This window comes from Podarcis liolepis (assembly GCF_965112155.1).
Source record: "Podarcis liolepis genome assembly, chromosome: 4".
In the NCBI taxonomy this organism is placed as follows: Eukaryota; Metazoa; Chordata; class Lepidosauria; order Squamata; family Lacertidae; genus Podarcis; species Podarcis liolepis.
The window spans coordinates 105,119,144-105,134,257 of record NC_139558.1 but is presented as its reverse complement, the minus strand read 5'-3'; the positions used below and the strand labels follow the sequence as shown (position 1 = coordinate 105,134,257).

Genomic DNA, 15,114 nt, shown 5'->3' with positions numbered 1-15,114 from the left:
AGGTCAGATTGCAGAGGGAGGATTTATTAGAGGGTCAAGCGTCACATGGGGGCTGGAAGGGGAGACCAGCAGGAGGAGGCCGCTTCTTCCTGGGGGTGTCTCAGTGGGACCGGCAGGCCAGCGCATGAGCCACCACCCCTGGCAGCTTGTGGAAGGCATGGTGGCAAGCAGGGGTGAATTTCTGTCTAAAGGGGGTGGGTGGGTGATGAGGACTTCGACAGGAGCTGGAAGAGAAAAGAGCGGGTGACTCCTTCTGCCAGGGGGCCCATGTGTGGGACACCCTCTCCCCACAACAGATCCCACAACAGATTCAACAGATTGAGACTGAATCCTGACAAGACAGAAGCACTGTTTAGCGTGGACTGGGGGCAAGCGGGTGGGGAGGGGACTCCCTGGTCCTTAATGGGGTAACTGTACCCCTGAAGGACCAGGTGCGCAGCCTGGGAGTCATTTTGGACTCACAGCTGTCCATGGAGGCGCAGGTCATTTCTGTTTCCAGGGCAGCTGTCTCCCAGCTCCATCTGGTCCACAGGATGAGACCCTACCTACCCGCAGACTGTCTTACCAGAGTGGTGCATGCTCTAGTTATCTCACGCTTGGACTACTGCAATGCAACCCATGTGGGGCTACCTTTGAAGGTGACGCAGAAACTGCAACTAATCCAGAATGCAGCAGCTAGACTGGTGACTGGCAGTGGCTGTTAAGATCGCTGAGCACAATTCAAAGTTTTGGTGTTGACCTTGAAAGCCCTAAAAGGCCTCAGCCCTGTATACCCACAGGAGCGTCTTCACCCCCATTGTTCAGCCCAGACTCTGAGGTCCAGCTCCCTTCTGGCGGTTCCCTCACTGTGAGAGGTGAGGTTCAGAGAAGCAGGCAGAGGGCCTTCTTGGTTGTGGCTCCCGCCCTGTGGAATGCCCTCCCACCAGATGTCAAGGAAATGAACAGCTAAATGAAATCTGAATGAAACCCTGTAACAGGAAATGTCTAATGTCTTACCATGTTTTATGTCCTGTAAGCCACCCAGAGTGACACACACACACACACACACACACACACACACACATGGCACCCCCAGTTCCCCCCCCCCCGCCAGGCAGCCCCTTGGAGCCAGGGAGCAGCCTCACCCTGACGTTGACGGGGTCCACATGGAGCTTGTTGCAGAGCAGTTCACACAGCTCGGAAAAAGCCTCCTTGACCTTGTGGAAAGAGGGCTGGAGAGGTTCCTAATGAGAGGTCAGGGCTGGAGAGGTTCCCGAATTGAGCGAAGAGCCTCTGGCACCAGGGGTAGACCACCAGCAGGCTGCAGAGAAGGAACAAAGGAAGGAAGGAAGGAAAAAGGGAGAGGCATGGATGGTTATTATCCAGGTGGAAAGAGGAGTACCTGCCCAACCTGCTTAGAGAGGCAACCACCCCTGGCCTTACCTGCCAAGGGCTTCCATACCAATGACGGCCATATCAAGTCTCATCCAAATAGCGGTGATGATCTGCATCTCGGCCATGATGGCTGGCTGTGGGCTGGGAGCTTCTCTCGGCTGCTGGAGAAAACCTTCTGGGCTGAGCTGGAGCTTCTCCCAGGGCTGGAGCCTTTTATACCCTGCGCCAAAGCTCCTCCTCCTGGGTTTACAGAAGCATTTCTGGTTTCTGATTTGATCAAAGAATGCTGTGATTTTCCTTAAGACATCCCTGTTTTCCTCTGAGAAATCCTGGAGTGTATGGAGTAATGCCACGCCTGTGCCAAGGAGACAAGCAAGTATAAAGGCTTTGGAAGACATCTGAAGGCAGCCCCAAAGGAGCGTCTCCACCCCATCGCTCAGCCCAGACACTGAGGTCCTCCTCCTCCAGTGATTCAGTTACAGTGTACCAGGCAAAGGGCCTTCTTGGCGGTGGCTCCCTCCCTGTGGAAAGATGTCAGATGTCAACCTGGGTGGCCTGAAAGACGGACTAGGCAGATTCATGGAGGAGAAGCTCTAATGGCTCCTAGTCCGGCTGGCTCTGCTCTCCCTCCACCATCAGAGGCAGCGATGCGTCTGAATCCCACTTGCAGGAAACGGCGTCAAGGGAGAGGCTCTGGGGCTCCTATCCTGCTTCCCATTGGGGTCCATAGTTGGCCATTGGGAGAAGAGGATCCTGGACTCAATGGGTCCCCTTTGGCCTGACCCAGAAGGCTCTGACTTTTCTCATTCCCAGTCTTAAGGAACCTTGGGAAATGGAGTTCTGTGAGGGAGCACTAGGAATTTCCAAGAGAACTTTCAGCAGACATTCTAGACCTTCAAGTCCCCAGAATTCTGCAATGGTTTGTTCAACTATTTTCATGCCAAGAAAACTTGGTTGTGTGTATTTGCCCAGACTAATTCAGGGGACATTTCAAGGGACGCAGAATCATCTTTCTCCTGAGAAACGCCTGCATGTGGCCTGAACTTTTCTGGTTGTATGACTTTGGGTCACTTTAGAAGTCCTCAATTCTTTTGTCATTCCTGCCCCCTTTTGTACACCTATTCTGCTTCAAAGCCCATATTCTGAGTGAAGCTCTTGCACAGGGATGGGGAACCTGAAGTCTTCCGGATTTGGTCTGACTCTGCTTCCACTTGGCAGGCAGTGGGCTCCCGATCCCTGCCCTTGTTTAACCTCCCTGTCTTCCTACCTTTGCCGCTTCCAACTCTCCCTCTGCTGTTCTCTCCCCACGCTGTCAAACCTGAATGTGAGCTCCCTGGGGCAGAGTTCTGTCCTACATTCCAAGGGCCCTCAGTTGACAAATGGTGAAATAATAATAATCATCTGAAAGTGCAATTAATTATCCCCAATGGACTCAATTATCCTCAAGATACAAGCGATTGCATCTCTGTTTGCAATGCTTTATTGGGCCCTGGCACAGGTCAGGGCATGTGGCCAGGATTGCCCAGGGCCACCCCTGTCATTGGGAGTGAGGTGGCTGCTTCAGGGGCAGATGCTGGGCTGGAGGACACAGTGGTGAGGCATCGTAGGACAAACACAGCCTGCCACCCCCAAGCTGGCTTGCTGCCTTCAGGTGCAGGAGAGAACATTGTCCCATCTCCAGCACTGAAGAAAGACATTGAGCTTCCAGCTGAATCACGGGAGATGCAGTTTGTTAAGTATTGTGGCTCTTTGAGGGGGTAAACTACACTTCCCAGCATTCTTTGGGGGAAATCATGTGCTTTCACTGTACGTTGAGTACAGAGCCTGAGAAGATTTGGGTTTCCCCATCCTTGCTGAGGGTGGGGACAAAACCCATCACCCTCAAGCCCTGGCTGACCACCATCGGTGACAGAGCACTGGGCTAAATGGAGCTTGGTCCAATCTGACAGGGCAGTTTCAAATTTCCCAGGAACTCGCCCTAAAACCCTGCCAGAGGTATCTATTTCTTTGTGATGCGAGTTACCTGTGAGTAAGACCCATCAAATTCAAGAAGACACCCCTCTAGCTAGACACGCCGAGAACTGCGCTGTTACTTGTTGCCCTTAAATCCCATTTGTATTGGCCATGATTAACTTGATTAACTTGATGAAATTCCCTGTCTCCCAGACAAAGCAGAGGCGAGTTTCTCCCCCAGTCCCAGGCTTGGAAGCAGCCGCTCCCCCTGTGGCTTTTGTTCTTCTGACTGCCAGCCAGGTGTCCTCTGGCACAGAGCAAGTGCCTTCCTTGCGCCCTCAGGCCATTCGCTGGCCCAGAAAGCTGTCTGGCTCCTTCAGCAAAGGATTTCAACCCTCGCTGGGTCCAGGAATGAGAAGGGACTCACTCCAGCATCATACTGGCTAAGCCACCCACCCTAAACAGAAAAGAATATTTCAGAATAAGATATTACATTCACAGCGGAAGAAGACGACCTTTCCGTGGACCTTGAGCACAGTGGCTACCAGGCTCCTTTAAGGCAGCCCATGGCACACTGTCAAATGCCACATGGGGGAAAGCGGGACCCCATCTTCTGGGGCCACACTCCTGCGTGAATCACCTGACCCACATGTGCTTTTTTCGAGGGGAAATCGCATTCTGACATCGCCTGAGAGCAGGGGGCCCCCCAAATGACTGCCATGCTCACGCAGGGAAATATGAGATGTCCCGTTTGTTCTGGCACAGTTGAGGGGATATGCTCTGAGCCACTGAGTGCCTGTGACTGGGGGAGTGGAGAGCAAAGCACGGGAGGGGGGCTGGGGGAGGGGGGGCTTCCGTTGGACATCTGGTTGGCCAGTGGGAGGAACAGGAGCCCAGCTCTCCTCATTTCTTTGTTTCCTTCATTCATGTGTATTTATAAAAACATTTCATATTTATTTATAAAAACATTACATATTTATTTATAAAAACATTACATATTTATGTTGAATGGTTTCTTTAAATGTAAAGGTTCATCATTGTTCCACTCCATGTGTATGTCTTTAAGGGGCCAGAGCAAGATAACGAGACCCAGCTTTACAGCTGTGAAACGTAGCAGGTGCTGCTGAGTTGTATTTGATTAAGGTGTGTCAGCATCTGAGTGTAGTATATGAGGAGCAGCACCTAGCTCTCCCATTCCCCTGGGGGATGGGTTGGTGGTTGAGTCATGTTTGTTTGTTAATATATTTAGTGTTAATGGAGTTTTTGTTTTTCTTATTAAAACCTTCTTTAAGTTATTTTTGAGTCCTTTCTTTTTAATGCATGATCTCCCCAGCAAGCTCTCTGCAGCGCTACCATACTGCAAAAAAGCCAACATCTTTGGTTATGGGCCCAGCTGCTGAGTAGATGACTGCATATTTTTGGACTCTGAGAAAGGTTTGAAAACTCCTTCTCCCGTTAGCGTAGTTTTTGTGGGTCTGGAAGAGTTCCAGAATGGTTGACCGGGTTCCTGAAGCTGAGAAGGCTCTGGTCTTCCCACAGCTGACAGATGAGAACTATAGTCTATGGTCTTTTCGGGTGGAGGCGCTTTTGACCTCTAGAGAAGTATGGACCTATGTAACTGATGACCCTCCTAACCCTGTAACTAATGCTTGGTCGAAAGGAGATGCAAAAGCCAGGGCGATAATTAATTTGGCAGTCAGCGACCAGCAAGTAGTCTATATAAGAAATAAGAAAACTGCCAAAGAAATGTGGGACAGTCTTGCAGCAGTGCATGTTAGAAAAGAGTCAGTGTCTGCATTGACGTTTTTCAAGCAGTTGTACCAGACGAAGTTGCAGCCTGGTGGAGATTTGGCAGCACACTTGAGACGTCTGGAGGCAATACGCGGCGAGTTAATTCGAAGGGACATGGAGATACCTGATATTCAGTATGTTTTTATCATCCTTTGTTCCCTTAATGAGGACTTTGATGGTATAGCTAGCCAGATATCTGCTGTTCCACCAGCACAATTAACTGTGGAAGGGGTAACGGCAAGATTAATGGGCGAGTTGGATAGAAGGGAGGCTTGTGCCATAAGCACTCCTGTTTCCAGAAAGAATGAGGAACGCCATATGCAAACCTGTGGTGATACAACTGCATTTAAAGCTGCAAAGCGTTGTTGGTTCTGCAATAAGCAAGGACATTTTGCAAGGGACTGCAGATCCAAAAGAAAGCAAAGTACTCCCAAGCCTGTTTCTGTTCATCAATCACGGTCGTCAGCCCAGCAGCCGGCATCGTATAGTAGAGACAGAAACGAGCCGCGAGCTTTTCACGCTCGGACTAAAGATAGTAAAAGAATTAAAGGTGCCAAGTGGAAGTCTTTTGTTGTCGACTCAGGAGCATCTCAGCACGTCTGCAATGATCGAAGCTTGTTTATTTCTTTCGAAGAGGAAATTGGTAATGTACATTTAGCCAATTCACAAGTCTTGCAGTCGCTTGGCAGGGGTACCGTTAAACTTGACTCTTTAAACATTACAATAGCGAACTGCATTTACTGCCCGTCAGTGGACAATTTATTGTCAGTAAGGTGCTTTGCCCGTCAAGGCATAACTGTGCGTTTCTTAAAGTCTATGTGTGAGTTTTTCGAGGGGAACAAACGTCTATTGTATGCCCGGGAATCTGATGGTTTATATAGACTGTATTTTCGCACCTACTCACAATCGCATATAAATTGCAGAGCAGCACAGTCAAGCCAGGGGTTGAGGAATGTAAGACCACATTCTGGGTGTATCCACGTGGCGCACAGAATTCTGGGACACCTGAATTTTGCTGATGTAATTAAGACAAAGAATATTGTCAATGGCCTCAACTTAAAACCATGCAAATTCTTTATGCAATGTCTATCCTGTTGCAAGAATAAGATTAAGGTTGCACGCAAGGGTAGGTGCTCAGATAGAAAAGTAACTGAGGCATTTGAGCGTGTACATTGTGATTTAGTTGGGCCACTCCCACCATCATTAGGAGGTTCAAAATACTGGCTTACTCTGATAGACCAGTATAGTAGATATTGTTGGACTTATGCAATAGCTGAGAAGTCCCAAGCATTTGAAAAGTACAAAGTTTTTTGCAACTGGGTAAAAACGCACTTTAACAAACCAATTAAGAACTTGTTTTCTGACCGGGGTGGGGAATTTGTTTCTGAAGATTTTGAGAAATTCCTGGAAGCGCAGGGGACTACTCATGAGTTATCTTGCCCCCAAAGTCCCTGGCAAAATGGGCTTGTTGAAGTTGTGCAGCGTGACCTGCAGGCGGGGGTTAAAACTTATCTGCACGATGCTAATCTGCCCAAAGCGTTTTGGGCTGAAGCACTCCATGCTTTTTGTTATGTTAGAAATCGCAGTTATCATTCTGGTTTAGATGTCACCCCCTATGAGAAGTTGTTTAAAAAACGCCCTAATCTGAAATACCTACGTATTTGGGGTTCAGATGTAATTATGCATTATCCCGCTAAGCAGAAATTGGGTGAACGTAGTGTTCAGGGAAAATTAATGGGCTACCAGCAGGGGGCGTACAGAATTTACATACCAGCAACTGGCAAATTTCATATTACCAGAAGCATGATACAAACTGTAAATTGGAATGGGGTTGCTGTTTTCCAAGATACTGATGGTATAAATGATACTGAGGAAGAAGAGGAAGCAGGAGCAGCAGCAGCAGGAGATGGTGCTTCTGAATTAATGGAAGAAGACAAAAAGCCTGTTGAATCTGATAATTTGTTTGATGATTTAAAGTCACAGGCATCTGAGGGGAGGTTAGATTCTCTTGAGTTTTCTGACCGTGAGCTTAGCCTACAGGCACCTCTTCAGTCTGACAATGATAATTTCCAACCTGAAACTAGTAGTTCACTGAGTCCCATTAAGTCTGAGGAGTCTGACTCTCCTTCCGGACTGAGACGTTCAGATAGAAAGAGGCAGAAGCCACAACGTTTCGCAGATGAACATTTTAATACTGTGTATGCCAATAAGGCGGTTTTTGAGCCAAAAAGCTACAGTGATGTTCAGAATTTACCTATGCACCAAGCTGTAAATTGGTATAAAGCTATGAACTCTGAGATAGCTTCTTTAAAAGAGCATAACACTTGGTCTCTTGTACCACAAACCCCAGATATGAGACTTATTGATTCAAAATGGGTTTATAGAGTTAAAATGAATGACAAAAATGAAGTTGTAAGGTACAAGGCAAGACTAGTTGCTAGGGGCTTTCAACAAATTCCAGGTGAAGATTATGATTTGTGTTATTCACTAAGTGTAAAATATGAAACAGTTAAGCTTTTGTTAAAAGATGCATCAATTTGTGGAAAAGCCCACTACGCAATGTTTCTCTGCTCTTAAGAGAGTGGTAATGTACCTTAAACATACCAAACATTATAGGTTGCAGTTTACAACAAGTATTGACAAAGGTTTTGAAATTTTCTGCGATGCATCTCATGCAGTAGAACAAAATAATTGCAGGGGTGTGTCTGGTATGGTGTTTTGTTATAACGGTTGTCCATTTGAATGGAAGTCCCAGACACAAACCATTATTTGTCTCTCCACAACAGAGAGTGAATTATGTGCATGCGTTCAGGCCACTCGTGATGTAGAATGGTATCTGCAAGTATTTGCAGACCTACAGATGCAAGTAACACTACCAGTAAAAGTTTACCTTGATTCCCAGAGTGGACTTGCTATCCTGTGTTCAGAGACCAATACGCAGCGCACTAGAGTCTTAAGATTACGTTTAGAATTTGTAAAGAAACTAATTGCTGATGAAATGGTTGTATTTAAATATGTTCCAGGTGACAATCAAATTGCGGACATTTTTACTAAAGCACTTCCAAAGGTTACACATGAAAAACATGTACAAAGTATGCTTTATGTTTTTGTTCCACAATGATGAACCGCAGGGGAAATGTTGAATGGTTTCTTTAAATGTAAAGGTTCATCATTGTTCCACTCCATGTGTATGTCTTTAAGGGGCCAGAGCAAGGGCCAGAGCAAGATAACGAGACCCAGCTTTACAGCTGTGTAACATAGCAGGTGCTGCTGAGTTGTATTTGATTAAGGTGTGTCAGCATCTGGGTAGAGTATATAAGGAGCAGCATCTAGCTCTCCCATTACCCTGGGGGATGGGTTGGTGGTTGGGTCATGTTTGTTTGTTAATATATTTAGTGTTAATGGAGTTTTTGTTTTTCTTATTAAAACCTTCTTTAAGTTATTTTTGAGTCCTTTCTTTTTAATGCATGGTCTCCCCAGCAAGCTCTCTGCAGCGCTACCATACTGCAAAAAGCCAACAATTTATTTATTAAAAAAAATCATATTTATAAAAATATTTGTACACCACTGTGTCATACAAAAGTATATCCAGGAGATTTACATCAGTAAAGACATAATACCTGTTTAACCTTTGAAAAAGTGAACAACAGACATCAATTAACCATTTGCAAACGATGCGTTCTTGATTGCCTGCACAGTCTGGGAGGAATAGAAATGTTTTCAGCAGGCAACTACAGCTTTGCATGGAAGGTGCCCCCTGAATCTCCAGTGGCAGAGAGTTCCACTGGCCTGCGGACATGAAAGATTCAATTTCTCTCTGTTGTCAAACGAGTCTTGTCAACAACCAGCGATGCTCCTGCAGACTGAGTTATGCTCCTTTTATTCCAATGCTCGCTTGGCGAAAGTGTATTTTTGCTGTGTCAGAATCGCTGCTGCTTGGGTGATCTGCAGCAGAGTCATTTTCACCTCCTCCTGAGCAACAGGTCGGCCTCTTGCAGCCGGAGCTATCAGGGGGAGCCAGGCCTGACTCAGCAGGAGGCTGGGCAGATCTGCAAGGTCATCCCTGCATGTGGAGCTCATGCAGCAAGCCAGGAGAGGGGGGGGGAGCCCATGGGTGGTGAAGAGAAGGGGCTGCAGGATCAGGACCCCGGAGCAGGGACCGTGCACCACAGCCTTCCAGAAAGGGATGCCTGAGCAGCTCCTGTTCCAGCCCTGTGAAGAAAGCAAGGGGAGCTCTGAGTGGAGAGAAGAGGCAGCTACAAGGCGCTGTGATAGGACTGTATCATCATCATCATCATCATCATCATCATCATCATCATCATCATCATCATCCAAATTTGTAGGCCACCCTATACCCGCAGGTCTCAGGCGGTTCACAGGGTAAAATCACAACGTAAAAACACGAAATGCACATTGAAAACAGAAGCAGCCCCATATGTGCCATGGACTTGGGGAGTGTTGGAGGAGAGGCAGCTGTCGTCGGGTGCAGGATAAAGGGCCAAGGAGACTTGCGCTCGAACCCCTGCCCAAAAGCTCGCCTCCTTCCCTAAGAAACCAGAGGCCTTTCTCCTGGGCATTGTCGGCCAATTGGTGTTAAAGAAGGATAGAACATTTTTCATGTATGCTACAACAGCAGCAAGAATACTCATCGCAAAGTACTGGAAGACGCAAGAATTACCCACCGTGGAAGAATGGCAACTGAAGGTGATAGACTATATGGGACTGGCGGAAATGGCGAGCAGAATCCGTGACCAGGGAAGAGATACGGCGCAGGAAGATTGGAAGAAATTTAAAGAGTATTTAAAGAAATATTGTAAAATTAATGAAGGTTAGAAAAATGCTGAATTGGGTATTAAGGGGTTAAAAGCGGTAAGGGATAATTAGAAGAAAATAATTTTTTTTAAAAAAAAAAAATAAGTTAAAAGTAGGGTAAGGATTTGCTGACAATTGAATTCGAAATTGGAATACAGAAAGGGAAGGTACGAGGAAGTCGTGAAAGTAAGCTAAAAGAAAGTAAAAACTGGAGTTATACGTGTGTGTGTTTTTGTGTGTGTTTGTTAGTATGTTATTGTTATGGTGTTGTTATTGTATTGTGATTTGTTAAAACTTCAATAAAAATTTAATCCAAAAGCTCGCCTCTGGTTTGGCCTGGCCACCTCCCAGGGTCTTTGTGGGGATTCAATGGGACAAGAAGACCCATATCCCAAACTACTTCGCAGATTACTAGGACACAACGAGGATCGATAAACGAGAGGCTGCTCCTGGTTCTAAGCATGACATTCAAGGCAGGCCCTCCAAGCGTCCCTCTTTCCCAGTTTCTGATTTGATCCCGGAATGTCCCACTTTCCCTTAGGATATCCCTGTTTTCATCGGGGAAATGGTGGAGGGTATGGAGTTATGCAACCCCCGAGCCAAGGAAACAAGTAACTATACGACCTTTAGAAGACATCTGAAGGCAGCCCTGGAAAGGGAAGTTTTTGAATGTTTTATTGTGTTTTTGTATATGTTGGAAGCCGCCGAGAGTGGCTGCGGCAACCCAGTCAGATGGGTAGGGCATGATTTATATTCTCTTATGGAATAGGATGTCCCTATTTCCACCAGATGGAGAGGTATGTCAGGGCAGCCGGCACTTTGATGCAACAGCCATGTGGCATCCATTAAGAGGGAGCGCTGCCCAATCGAGTGTTTCTGCCCACTCCCCAGCCTGGTGCCAACGCCATGCAGCCCACAGTGTTTGCGCAACACACAAGTTACGACAGCCGTCCTTGGACTGAGTCGCACGTGCCGAGTTACTAGCAGAGCAGGTTGGCTTTGCAAGAGCCAAGAGATCCAGAAACTTAATCGTAGACCTGTAAGGGACTCCAGGGGTCATCTAGTCCAGCCCCCTGCAACGCAGGAATCTCAGCTGAAGCATCCCTGGCAGTTGGCTATCCAAACTCTGTTTAAAAACCTCCAAGGAAGGAGAGTCCACCTCCGCTTGTCAAAGTCTGTTGCACTGCTGAACTGTTCTTACTGTCAGAGAGCGTTTCCGAATGATCAGCCGGAATCTCCTTTCTTGCATCTTGAAGCCATGGGTTCGAGTCCTGCCCTCCAGAGCAGGAGAAAACAAGCACGCTCCCTCCTCCATGGGACAACCCTTGAGATATTTGAAGATGGCTCTCATATCTCCTCTCAGTCTCCTCTTCTCCAGGCTTAACATACCCAGCTCCTTCAACCGCTCCTCAACATTCTACCGCTGGAACAGATTGGTTTCCGAAAGTCAGCATCAACCATGGACCACTGTCTAACTCTCTATCATCTTGCCAGTAAATACACTGCTCCAAGGCAAGGCCACCTATTTGCCGCTTTCATGGACCTGGAGGCCGCCTTTGATTCCATTCCTAGGCAGAGATTATGGTCCAAATTTGCCCATCTGGGAATTGATCCGCACCTTCTCTCCCTAATTATTTCTCTTTATTCAAACACCTCAGCTCGCGTCCGAAGTGGTCCCAACGGCTCCCTCACTACTCCATTTCCAACGGCCAAGGGCATCCGACAAGGTTGTCTCTTGGCCCCTCTACTGTTTAATCTCTATCTTCATGATGCAATTTCCACTTTGAAGCTAGCATCTAAGTATCCTCCTCACTTAGCAGGCCACCCCGTTGCTTCCCTTTTCTATGCTGATGACGCCGTCATCTTATCCAGAACAGCTGCGGACCTAGCAAATGCAGTTAATGCATTTATTGCCTATTGTAAGGCGGAAGCTATTAATATTAATTATAAAAAATCAAAAGTCCTCCACTTCACTCGTTCCCGCAAACTCAAGTTGGAGCCGCTTAAGATCACAGGTGGCTACTTAGAAAAGGTAAAAGCCTTTAAATATCTAGGCTTAATATTCACTTATAATCTCTCCTGGACCATCCATCTACAATCTGCCTTTCTCGCTGCAACCACATCCTCTAACGCCATTGCCCGATTTTACCACCAGAAGGGCGGCAAACACCTTCCAGCAGAAATTCAAATATTTAATGCCAAAGTTGTCCCTAAATTATTATATGGATGCGAAGTATGGTAATATCAGGTAACTTGGATCGCCCACTTCATATGTTTCTGAGATCTCTTTCCGGCGTCCCGAGATGTGTCTCAGGTGCAGCCCTACGACTCGAGTTCGCCCAGCCCTCAATTGTTAAACGAGCATGGAGCCGAGCTATTTCCTACAGCCTCCACCTATTAGCATCGGATGCTCGAATTAGAGGTGGTATTTCCAATCTGATCCTAAGAGATATTCATAATTCCCCTTGGAAAACTACAATTAACCTCAAATTCCGCTCTCTTCTCAATCTGAATTGTAAAACTGTTCTTAACTTAGAGTGTATCAGCTCGGCGGCCCTACCTCTAATTAAAAAGAAACTACAGCAACTTGACTTCTCTAACACAGCTTCCTATGCAAGAGGACCGTGTTCAGGCCTAGCCCTAGCTATTCCACTCCCTGAATGGATCCCTCTATACTGCTTCACAATTTCTTCGGAGGCTAAGCGAAGGGCCTTTACCTGTGCCCGTCTCAACTGTTTTCCTACAGCAGTTCTGTCGGGTCGTTATTCCAGAGTTCCCATCGCAAATAGAACATGCACCTGTAATGACACGGCCCTGGAGACTATGGAACATGTAATGCTCTTCTGTCCCAACTGGACAGATGAAAGATCTCGGTTTTTAACTCCCCTCGTGAACAAGCTTCATCTCCCAATCCAGCCTTGGATAGTGTCCCTCTTTTTGCAGGATTCTGACTGTTGGATTACCGAGATGACAGCAAACTTCCTGCTTAGTGTGATGAAGAGGAAAGCGGCACTAACTTCTTCCTTAACACCACAGCTGCAGTCGATACGCCGCACAACCGAACGAAGTTCCAAGTAGCCTTATTGTACAAGGACAATCGAGTTAGGACATATCTGAGGAGCTGAAGGACCCTTTAACGGTCCTCCTCCAGCCTCAGCAGTTTTTTTTTTCTTTCTCTCTTTAAGTAATCGCCCAGGACGATATCTACCTTTACCTCCCCACCCCCATTTTATGTTGTTATTTTAATGTATATCATGCTATGGCCACACGGCTAATGCAATAAAATCTATTTCGAACCGCTCCTCATACGGCTTGCCTTCCAGACCCTTGATCACCCTGGTCTCCCTCCTCTGCACACCTTCCAGCTTCTCCACATCCTTCTTAAACTGTGGTGGCCAGAAGTGGACACAGTGTTCAAGGTGTGGTCTGACCAAGGCAGAAGAGAGCAGGACTATGACTTCCCTGGATCTGGACACTAGACTTCTGTGGAAGCAGACTAGAACAGCATTCCCTTTTTTTGCTGCTGCATCACAATGTTGAGCTTGTGGTCCACCAAGACCCCTAGATCCTTTTCACATGTACTGCTAGTAAGCCAGGTCTCCCCCACATTACATTGATTTTTATTTCTCCATTCCAATTATGCATAAAATAGTCTTTTCAAGTCTTTTGTGCTTTTTCATATATTTCTTGATCATGTAATAAATTATCATTCAATCTCCAACGAAAAGTCTATTCCTCTATTCCTCTAATCCTCTAATCCCAAAGAGTTTTTGGTTGACTGTTAAGGTCATTTTGAATCCTGATTGTGTCTTCTACAGCTTTAGCTACCATTCCCAGTTTGGTGTCAACTGCAAATTGGATGAGCACCCCCTCAATTCCTTCATCCAAGTCCTTTATAAAGATGTCAAACAACAACAGACCCAGGACAGCACACTGCGCACACGTCTTATCACTTCTCCCCAGGTTGATGAGGAACCATTAAGGAGTCCTCTTTAGGTTCAGTCAGTCAACCAGCTACCAATCCACCAAATAATTACCTTGTTCAACCTCCATTCAACAGCTTCCTCGCTAGAATATCATGGGGGATTTTGTCAAAAGCCTTACTGAATTCAAGATACACTATGTCCACAGCATTCCCCTGATCCACCAAGTTTGTAACTCCGTCCAAAAAGAGAAAAAAGAAAGAAAGAAATCAGATTGGTCTGGCTGACTTATTTTGGGGAAACCTATGCTGGGTCTCAGTAATCGCAGCATCTTTCCTAAATGCTCATAGACTGACTGCTGACGTATCTAACAGGCTGAGCAAAAGAGCAACTGCTCTGGCTTACCTTCCGCTTCAGTTGGGGAACTCAAGCCCAGATCCTCAGTTATAGACGGCCCAGAGAGCCCTCTTGGCTCTGCAGATCAGCTCATCCAGCTGACGGGACAAACGACCTTCCAGCCATCCTCAGCAGCCAGGATCATATACCCTCCAGCATTTCTCGCTGAGGTCTTTTCTGCCTTGCAATGCACCAGTTACTCCACTAATGTTTTGATTTGCTTTTGCTAAGGAATTATGGGTGCATCAACACCAGAAACTTAAATCACCTGCAAATCACTTCTGCTCCTTGCACTAAATAACCTTGGGTGCTGTAGGTTTCTTGAGTTTAGATTTCTGTTAAGAGACCGCTGACACTTTTCCACGACTACACGCCCCAAGGTTGGTAGCAAGGATGAATCTTCAGTGGGAGATCTGCTCAGTGTCTGCTGGGTGCCGTCTGGGGGACAGCCTGTCCATTGGGTTGTTGGGAATGAATTCAGCCACGGTCTGGGGGGGGGGGGATGTGTTCTTTCCCCATGAGCTCAAGCGTGAATCCTTTAGACTCCACAAAGGACACCCCCTTCCATCGCTGCTTTCTCTAGCAGCACTTGTCATGGCGGACTAGCATGGCCTTTCTTAATGGCGCTGCAACTTGCAAAGCTCATCAGGAGCATAAGGGGGCAATGTATTAGGCACCTCTGTGAAGCCAAGAAATGCTGCCTGATGATTAGCAATGAATAATCTAGCACAGTCCTTCAAAGGAAGTCCCTATTATTCCCATTTGACAGATAAGAACATACAATGGAATCCAAACTAAATTTGTTGAGCTCAGAACTCATCAAAACCAAGTTAATCACGATTTTATAAATGGGATTTAAGGGCAA

At 46.6% G+C, this 15,114-nt stretch overlaps 1 protein-coding gene across 3 annotated transcripts in view; it reads right to left on the bottom strand.

The window, feature by feature from the left end:
- LOC310705373 (uncharacterized protein) overlaps positions 1 to 14,407 on the bottom strand; it is a 40,084-nt gene extending 25,677 nt beyond the window's left edge. The window contains exons 1-4 of one of the 3 annotated variants that reach the window (XM_083500068.1): positions 2,039 to 2,356; positions 1,423 to 1,729; positions 1,125 to 1,300; positions 18 to 224 (exon numbers count right to left, since the gene is read on the bottom strand). In XM_083500068.1, coding sequence (XP_083356194.1) covers positions 1,168 to 1,300; positions 1,423 to 1,729; positions 2,039 to 2,102 — 504 coding nt within the window. In that variant the 5' untranslated portion in view covers positions 2,103 to 2,356 and the 3' untranslated portion in view covers positions 18 to 224; positions 1,125 to 1,167. Of the gene's footprint in view, positions 1 to 17; positions 225 to 1,124; positions 1,301 to 1,422; positions 1,896 to 2,038; positions 2,357 to 14,258 lie in introns of those variants that run through there. The other 2 variants (XR_014525224.1, XR_014525225.1) reach the window with 2 other exon arrangements.
- Between the last annotated feature and the right edge of the window lie 707 nt (positions 14,408 to 15,114).